Source organism: Telopea speciosissima, chromosome 1 (genome assembly GCF_018873765.1).
Source record: "Telopea speciosissima isolate NSW1024214 ecotype Mountain lineage chromosome 1, Tspe_v1, whole genome shotgun sequence".
In the NCBI taxonomy this organism is placed as follows: Eukaryota; Viridiplantae; Streptophyta; class Magnoliopsida; order Proteales; family Proteaceae; genus Telopea; species Telopea speciosissima.
This window is the reverse complement of record NC_057916.1, coordinates 77,697,363-77,706,766: the sequence shown is the minus strand read 5'-3', so window position 1 is coordinate 77,706,766 and position 9,404 is coordinate 77,697,363. Positions and strand designations below refer to the sequence as shown.

The window sequence follows — 9,404 nt, the reverse complement described above, 5'->3', positions numbered from 1 at the left end:
ATATAAATAGATAAAATATTCGATCTGTATCCGTGTTCGTATCGGTTTAGCACTATCCGAATCCGTCCGAAACTTAATCAAATATAGATGCGGATATAAAACTATTCGAGCCGAATCCGATACGTTTACATCCCTACGAGTCTTAACCAATAATGTCGGAGGTCATGATGTCTTCCGGGTTCTGGGTTCCAGGTTCTGAGTTTCGAGTTCGGAGGAGGATGTCTAAGCCTGTATATAACTACAGAGCTCGACATCTGTGGCTTAGATATCAGCCATTAGATTCAGATCTATTATCATATAGGAGTCAATGGCTGCCAACTCATCTGTCGTTGGTATATCGAACGGCTAGTTATTCTAATTATGGCTGAGATGAGGTTGACCCCTTTTATTACCATAATAAAATATGGCAGAGGGAATATGGCGACGTGGGGGTTTTTTAAGTGTGGGCCTGATGAGTGATTATTGAATAAAGCTTGTGTTGACTACAAAGTTTGTGAGAAACTAAGTTTTTCTAACAGTGGGGGAAGGTTTTTGTTTTGTAGTAGCGGATGAAGAGAATCTTGTCAAAGACAAGAGAAGGTTTTAGTGTGGCTTGTGCCAGTATTCTCATGAGTCCCCATCTTTTCCTCATATCAAAAGACATTTATGCCTTTTGTTTTGAAGATGAGAGAGATAGACACGTTAAAGTACTAGCATAGACCACACTCCTGGATAGAAAATTATTTTCTTATTTTTTTTTTAAATTGTGATGAAAAGATTTTTTTCCAGTTATTAAACTCCTCTTCCCTTATTAAACAACATTTGAAATATCCGTAGGATCATTCCAAATGTACTTTAACAAAGACAATGAGAATTTCTCTAAGAAAATGAGAGCTTCATCATACATAATATAGTATTGTTGAGCCCAAAATAAAGATATTGATATATATATAAATAAGAAGACAGCTTTAAGAGTTCATGATTTCCATCTCAAACTCAATTCATATACTAATGACTTAAAGAGTGAACGTCACTTAAAAGTCTCAATAGGATTGGAAATCTATTTTTAGATCTCGAAATGCGCTCCTTAAAGACTTAATCATCAGAGTCAGATATAATAGGAGTATTAATCTTTAGACAGAATCCTTGGATTCTAGGATTTCCTCCCCCTTCTCCAGCTTCTTTCCCTATTCTTTCTTTTACTCCTATTACAATAGCAAATCTGATTGATTCAAGAGGTCAATTTTGAAAAGCAATTATAACTCTCTTTTTTATGGTGGTCGTCCAACATAGCTAATGCTATTTTATCAATTCCATTAATTTGGTCTTCTACAAGACTAGGATTTAATCTCAAATCTTCTTGTCCATTATGTTGTCACTTAGCATCTATCACTTAGATCACTTATCCCTTCACTGCCCACTATTACGAGGTCTTTGGTTAGTAGCTAGACTTACAGTTTCGTCTATACTTCTACCTCCATTCAAGATTGGATAACTTCTCTGATGAGCTTCAACGCTACCTCTAAAGTTAACAGTTTGATTATCTTTTTAAGGATAAATTATACGTCACCCCTTGATTTTCAAATGAAACTTAAATCACCCCTTGATTTTTGAAAATACTCATCCGTCCACCCTCTACAGTAACGATGTTAGTCTGCTTTTAGTTATTGGTGTGAAAGGACTATTTTACCCTTGTACTAAAACATTAGAATTAAATTTATAACACTACTTTTCAAAATCTATGTTTGCATATCAAAGGTAATTTAGGGATTTAAATTTATTTAACTGGCTGATATCATCACTTAACAACATAAAACTAGCGGTAGGGACTAATTTGTCATATTGGGGTCTAATACAAGGAGGGATTTGAGTATTTTCCAAAAAAGACACATGCTATCACAAAAAAGGAACATGAAGAGTCATTACTCTCCACGTACGGGGATATGATCCGAATTCATCAAAATAAAAGTGCGAGTCTATGCAGCCTAATTAAAGCTGATCGATGTCTCATATCACTGTTAACATGATTGGAAGTAGCAGCTGAAAGATATCTGTGGTACAAAGAAAGAGCATAAGAAGACATTATTTCCCTTTGTTGTACATGGGCCATGAAGGAAAACTGGCTTGAGCATTTATTTTCGTAAACAAGTATGTAAATTATACATAGACCATATTAGATGTTACTTCAGATCCCTCATTAGCTTAGTACAATACTACCACCACCAACCTCAACATGCTGCTCCATTGCAAGTGAAAGGCAGCTGACTTCGTCCATGCGCCACGACCACTCCTCGTACTTGTACCATCTAATGATACCTTCATCATCTTTCATACGTTGACACATGAGGCACGAATCTTCTTGGCAAGTGTAGAATTCTCGTAACCGGGATGCCTTCTCAATGACTGTCTCATCAAGCTCTCTAAGAACTCTTTTGGGTGCTGGGGGCTCAGGGACTTCTAGCAACAAGCAGTGAGAGATATTGAGCACCTCCAAATCCATCAAGGAGTCTAAGATCAAGATCAAAGCTTCCATGGTCAACATAGAGCACCGCAAGCTCAACACTTTCAGCTTGGGAAGCCAAGTGGCTAAGGTTGATGCAAATAGGACGTCACAAGAGCCCATCAGCTTGAGCTCAGTGAAATTCTTGCAGCTCTTACCAATTTCCTCCATGATGTAAGGGGGATAGGCAATGCTGGGCATTGTCAGTGATTCAAGATCTTCCCATATGCGGACAGCCTTACAGATTCCACCCTTTGTAATTCGATTCCAAGCTGGGAGAACCAGCCGTTTGAGCCGTGGGCACCTGCAATATGGAGCCTGTTAATTTTCCATCTCCCATAAACACAATCAAAACTCTGGAACATTAACAATTTGATAGAATTTGTTTCAAAGTGGATGCCTAATACCTTTCAGCTGTATAGATCAAGTGCTCGTCTTTCAGATACAGATGAAAATGGAAAATCAAACAAGTAAGGGATCCACGGCTGAGACCAAGTGCAACCTTCAACAACCGCATCAATCTCTTATCAGAGCTATCAGACACCCAAACAAATGGTGCTGCAGGGATTTTAATGTAATTAGACCTCAATAACCCCAAATCAAGAGTCTTCCAAAGCATTGGATCAGAACAAGCCAAGCGCCATGTACTACAAACTCTGGAAATGCCTGAAGTCAGTTCAATGATGTTAAATGTCTTGAATATCCTCACCAGGATATCAATTTCCATTTCCTCCCATCTCCTCTCTGATGAGTCGTCCTCTATCATCTTTAACACTACTCAAAGATCTGATAGGAATTACAGTTCTTTATAAAGTTTAAGGACATATATTAAAATAAAAGAAAAGAAAAAGACCTTAAAAGTTAGTTATTTAACTAGGTCATAAATGAATGGAAAAAGGAAAAATATGTAAAAACAGAAGGCAATTGGTACAATTGTTTATGAAGTCCATGCGGGAAAAGAAAAATTCAAATATGCTGGTTGAATGGTTAATAACTCTTGTCTTCTCCCAGAAAAAAAAGTAAATAAATATATCATGCAAAAGATACATAAGCAAAAAACAAGAACAGTCATATTTGTCCACAACATAGATAATTGCAATGTGGTCACCTGCACTACCAAGGACATCATTCAAGTCATTAAGAATGACAAGACTTCATTATTGCAAGAACCTATATAATAAAACTCGAAGATCAAAAAAAAAAATTTTTTTTTTTTTTGGTAGAAAGAAGATCAAAATTTTTAGGATCTACAGAAAATGGAGCTAAGTTGATTTTTAGGCACTACAGTAAATGGAACTAAGGCAGTCCCTTGCACTACTTACCAGGCATCAGTAAAATGAGCTCCAATTTTAGTTTTTTTAAATACACCTAAGATGTTGCATCATTGATATGAATGGGGGTAAGCTTGAGCAAAATAATGATTCTCAGCCCAAATTTTTGACATATAATACACCTGCACAATTGACAAATGTACATTGGTGTACACCCAAATGCCAGTTCCTTCTATACCCTGTATTTCATGTGCGGTGGGATGAAAAATCAGAGAGCAACGTGGTTGGTAGTTTATTAATGGATTCGAGGAGCCTCTAACTCAGGGTTGTTGATTCAAGAAGATATTAGCATGCCCATGGTAAGGAGGCTGTAACCTACTTGTATGATTCAAGGGGGAGAGGTGAGGAAACTTTTTGTTCAGGTTAAAAGAACACGTTTGACATAATCTTTCATATCTTTAAATTGAATATGTGCTAAATCACCAATAACAGGACCCAGTCAGTGGATCCATAAATGCCCTCCACAAAGGCATCCTCAAGACACTATTTTCAAAAGCCAAGAATAGATCACTGACATGAATGAACAGGGTCTAACAAACAAACCAAAGGATTACTCTTACTGATTCACCCCAAGAGAGAGAGATAAGATATAACCCACTCGTTAACAGAACCCAGCTGCACTTATAATGGAGTAATTTCTTGCCAGATAGCACAACAATCTGAGGAGATCCAAGTCAATCTTATTGCTAGATCATCTCTACTCCTCATTTTGACAACCTAGTGAAGGGCCTAACAGCTGTCCCTAATGACAGCTGACTGAATAAACCATTCAAGTCAAAAGGGAGCTGACCAAACAGATGGCTAGCTGTCAATGGTTTGAACTTTAAGTCTGATCAAGTCCAGTCTGAAATGGTTTGAACTTTAGGTCTGATCAAGTCCAGTCTACGTATCAATCACTGCTATGAAAAGCAAAATCCCTCTAATAAGCAAATGAATTGTTGACAAGATTTGTGCAAATTATACCCATAAATCAGCAGCAGTGCAGGCTAAAATCAAATAACCACCATTAGTGCAACATTTCAAAAACATTCTTGCCCCACTCTTTTCTAATGGTTCAATAGACTAACACGGACTTCCTCTCCCACACTCCCCCCCCCCCCTAAAAAAACACTTGGATTATATAACCAAGAGGTTAGATATTCACTCTTATAATTTCCGCATGTGAATCTAGAAAAAGATGGCTCCAGAGGAGTCCCAAGCTAGCATGGAAGGTCAGAACTCAGAATCCATGAGAGATGATTAGTTTGAGATAGTTCCTTTTCTGCCCCCGAAACACATTTACTATATCATTCTTTTGGTAGAAAAGCCTTTCCAAATCAGGTAGTTCAGAAGAGAAATCCTTTTCCCAGTTATTCAGGTTTCTCAAGAACATTGATTCCAAATGGCAGGACCTATAAATCTTTCACATCTTTGATTCACTAGTTCTGATGATCAACGAGCTAGTGAAAGAAGTAGGTCTGCAACAAGCATTGTTCCAGAAGCTTACCCCCTCCCCCAGTATTATGTATGGATCTAAAGAAATCCTCATGTAAGATTATAGTCCTTCATATAGGTGTACACCATACCCACAGAAAAGATTGTTGCCTTCCAAACCTAAGTTACTGCTCCAGTATTTACAAAAGATACTATAGGGCTTGCACAATAGACAATAAATCTTACACAACTTATCAAGATTACTTTTTTTCTTCAAATCAAGAGACTAAACCTGCTTTTGAGCTACAATAGGCACATACCATATATGGAGCAGAGATTGTTGTCTTCCAACCTTAAGTTACTGCTCCAGTATTTACAAATGGGTTTGCACTTTTGTTAATAAAAGTTACATCAACTTCCAAATCTTCTTTCTTTCTTCGAATCAAGGGTTTGTTTTGGACTACCTGAAGACACTCAACCTTAATCAGTTCAAACCCATGGCCAGGACCAGCAGCCTCAAGAGGGGTCTAGATTGCAGAACTGCATCTTCAGCCAATTGTACCCACTCCCAATCTGGATTTTTCTCAGTCCATAAATATTTTTTCACCTCATCAGCAACCATCTGTATTTTGACTTATTTAGTTTCCAAAACTGTATTCCACTTGAATCCTTATTTAGTTCCAAATAAACTCGGAACCTGGTTAGGATTCAAGAGCTTCCAACTTCAAATTCAAATATTAAGAGGAAAGAACTTATATCCGCTCACCTATGATATACACTTCCACACCGAAACAAAGCCCTGATTCAATTTCCACTTGAATTTGAATATAAGTTCTCGTGGTTACCAAGATTGATGCTTGTTTCAGGTATGGCTGCTCACCAACGAGGTGAGCTGATGATACTCTGCCTATTAAATCCTTTTAAATTGATGAGACTCTTCCTGTTTTGAAAGGTTAAAACAGTGAGACTCACTTTGTTACTTGTCTTTATTCTTCTAATTTCCTTTTCTGCTTGTTTATCATCCTTCACCTAAAGCATAAAATTTAGCTTCCACTAATCCTCATAAGAAAAAGAACTTTCACGTATATTCACACATTTATTGGTTTCAGGTATGGTCCTATGCCTAAATCATCCCTATAAAGAAAAGCCTACTTCCAGCAGGAAACATCCATTGAATCATAACAAAATTGTTTACACAGACATGTCAGATGAATTCAAATATGCAGCCCTAAATAAAGCAGAGTTGAAGGATTAGTGTAGCTAACCTGAGGTTTCTCCAGAAAACTTCGTTCTGTTGATCTTTCCAGACAATCCCTGAAAGAAATCATGGTTTGACAAATACAAGTAGTTAGCAGTAATAATAGACAATGTTCTGCAGACTAGGACACCCCTAGCAAATGCCATAGAGAAGCAAGTGCAGGCCTCAGAAAATCAAATCGATGCCATGTCCAACAGTTACACAGGAGAGAATTACTACACTAAGATAATTTAGATCGTCCTCCTAGGAAAGGCAGAACTGTTTTTTAATATCCCATATTGGAAGCAATTAAAAAAATTAAATCATAACTTGGACAATAAGACATGTGCAAAACATCAAAACACAAAGGCAAAAGGTTCAGACCAGTAAATGAAACATCCACTTGATGAAGATAACATCAAGATATACAAACCAGGTCAGCTCTAGCTTGATCTTATGGAGAGACTAAGGCCTGATTTGGTATGATTTCTATTTCAATTTTAGGGGGTGATTTCTATTTCGGAAATTGTTTGGTTTGATTTTTGCACCTTATTTCAGTGAAATAGAAATCAAGTGGAATAGAAATCATGAAATAACTAAGGAGCTGTTTCAGAATTTCTATTTCATTTGATTTCACTCTTGCTCTTTAATGAACACATTGTTAATTTGATGGGCAAAGTAGTAATTTCAAGTTAAAAATGAAAAACCACCCTTCTCCTAATGGTCTCACCGCCACCCTTCCCAAAGAAATATAGAGAATCTATTCTCAAAAATTGAACTATCAAATGGATTTTGTTATTCTTGAAATATTTCATATTGATACAACCAAAACAATTTCAATTTTTTGACAAAAAATCTATTTGTTGACTATTTCATGAAATCAATCCGAAATTGAAATAGAAATCATGCCAAATCAGTAAAAGAAAGGGGAGCGGGAGAGGGAAAAGACAAGCCTTGCATTGATAGGAGAAGTTGATGAGCAGGCCAAAAGGTGTAATATCTAGGCCTAGCACTGAAAGACCCCCGATGATATGAAACCCAAGGTATAGAAACTCTCAAAACCATAGTTGTCATGGAGTCTAGGCAAACCACGGTGTTAGAGGGGGCTAGGACGCGAGGCGACACCAACAAGGTGCCTAGGTGACCAAGGCGCTTGGATGCCTAGGCGATGCCTTGACAACTATGCTCAAAACTATGAACTAATATGCAGCATTTGTGGTTTTTAAGGACATTATGTCACCTGAAACTAGGGAGAGTGAAGAAATACCCAAAATCTATAATAGCAAGGACTAATACAGCATGCACAATGTATTGTGAGAGCAAGGATACCAGCCATAAGTGGGACCCTGCATTGGTAAGGTCCCACTTACTGCTGAATCCCAGGAGATTGTTTAAGATCATTCCCTGAGCTACTTGTATGTCTAAAGTATCAAACGTTTTCTTGTAAATCTCTGCAATCAAATTCAACAGAAACTCAAATTGAGAAAACCATTGAACTTTCCAGGCGATTGAAAGGATAGTAAGACACAAAATCGACCAGACCTTACTTCATACATCTAATCAGGGTGCAAAGCACATTTTATAAAATGTACTTTCCACCCTGATTAGATGTATCAAACGTTTTCTTGTAAATCTCTGCAGTCAAATTCAACAGAAACTCAAATTGAGAAAACCATTGAACTTTCCAGGCGATTGAAAGGATAGTAAGACACAAAATCGATCAGACCTTACTTCATACATCTAATCAGGGTGCAAAGCACATTTTATACAATGTGTTCATTGTATTCTTATATTAACACTCCCCTAGTAAGGAATCCCCATCACAGCAAATACGCATTAATAGAAAATATTTGGAATAGAATCTACCATCCTCAACGTAGAATTTAAAACTTTAACACATGAAGTGGTATAACATAGGACCTCTTGAAGGTCAACAGTCTGAACTCATTAGTACAAGTAATTCTGGTTAAGTCCAGCAAATTGCAAAAGACATGGATTTAGCTTTACTGTAACCTGCAAATCCTCTAATATATTCTGGACGAAAAAGAAAATTATCTATGTTTTAACATGCAACTCCAAATTAGCAAAGTCCTAACAAATTCCCAAAACAATACAAGTCCACCTTTGCTCGTTGCATACAAAGCTATGCTCTCTCTCTAAGCATCTGTGTAATCGATTTCATGTCAAAATCTAAGCATTTAGGTCGAGATCCTAAAAGGAAAAGTTAAATTTCGAACCCATTATAATGAACCATTTTAAATTTCCGCATTTTCATGGTGACGACAACGATCTATGATTTCTATTCCCGCAAAAGAACAAGAGATGTAAAATCCACAACCAAAGAGATATCCAATCTTTTACAAAGCTTTCATTTTTATGATTAATAGATCTTCCCAACCATTACTAGTGGCAACTTCTGATACTACCTATGAAAATCATTCCGATCTAAATCTTTTCCAAACTTGGATCTTTTGAAAAACAAAATTGGAGGATTCAAAGAAAAGTTCAATCAAAATGATTCTAATAAATGAATTGAAACAAAATGATAAAAATAGTGTCTTTCAGCCTTTCGTGTACCTTCTTCAGTCTGACTGGTAACTGTGCTTGGTTGGAGACAAATACTCTAACTACAATTCTAGAAGAAATCGGCAACTTCACCTACCAGAAATCGCTTATTTAGGATACGCGAGGAAATATATTCAAATTACTTTTAAAAAAAAGGTGAAATTTGAGGCAGGTAATAATATAGATTTTTTATGATCATTTCGAAGAACTTACCTGCTACCTTCAGAGGTTTCAACCCATCTTCTCCTCTCTGACGTTCTTTCTTTCTTTCCCTGTCCTGAAATCTAAAATCTAAAGAATTCCACCACTTGAAATTACGGAAAACTCCACTTGTAACGGACTAATGCGGATGGAGGAGAAAACCCCTGCACTTTCGCGC

At 37.0% G+C, this 9,404-nt stretch overlaps 1 protein-coding gene across 2 annotated transcripts; it reads right to left on the bottom strand.

Moving 5' to 3' along the window:
• Positions 1-2,036: 2,036 nt before the first annotated feature.
• On the bottom strand, positions 2,037-9,090 carry LOC122648878 (F-box/LRR-repeat protein At3g48880-like). Of its 2 annotated transcripts, none has more exons than XM_043842171.1 (3): positions 9,038-9,090; positions 2,887-3,267; positions 2,037-2,783 (listed from the first exon to the last, which is right to left on the bottom strand). In XM_043842171.1, exons 2-3 carry the CDS (start codon positions 3,243-3,245, stop codon positions 2,177-2,179), a joined length of 966 nt encoding a protein of 321 aa, XP_043698106.1. In that variant the 5' UTR covers positions 3,246-3,267; positions 9,038-9,090; the 3' UTR covers positions 2,037-2,176. The 2 variants fall into 2 exon arrangements, with proteins under 2 accessions (XP_043698106.1, XP_043698105.1); XM_043842170.1 differs by lacking the exon at positions 9,038-9,090 and adding an exon at positions 5,230-5,588 and having other exon boundaries at positions 2,887-3,265.
• Positions 9,091-9,404: the final 314 nt, after the last annotated feature.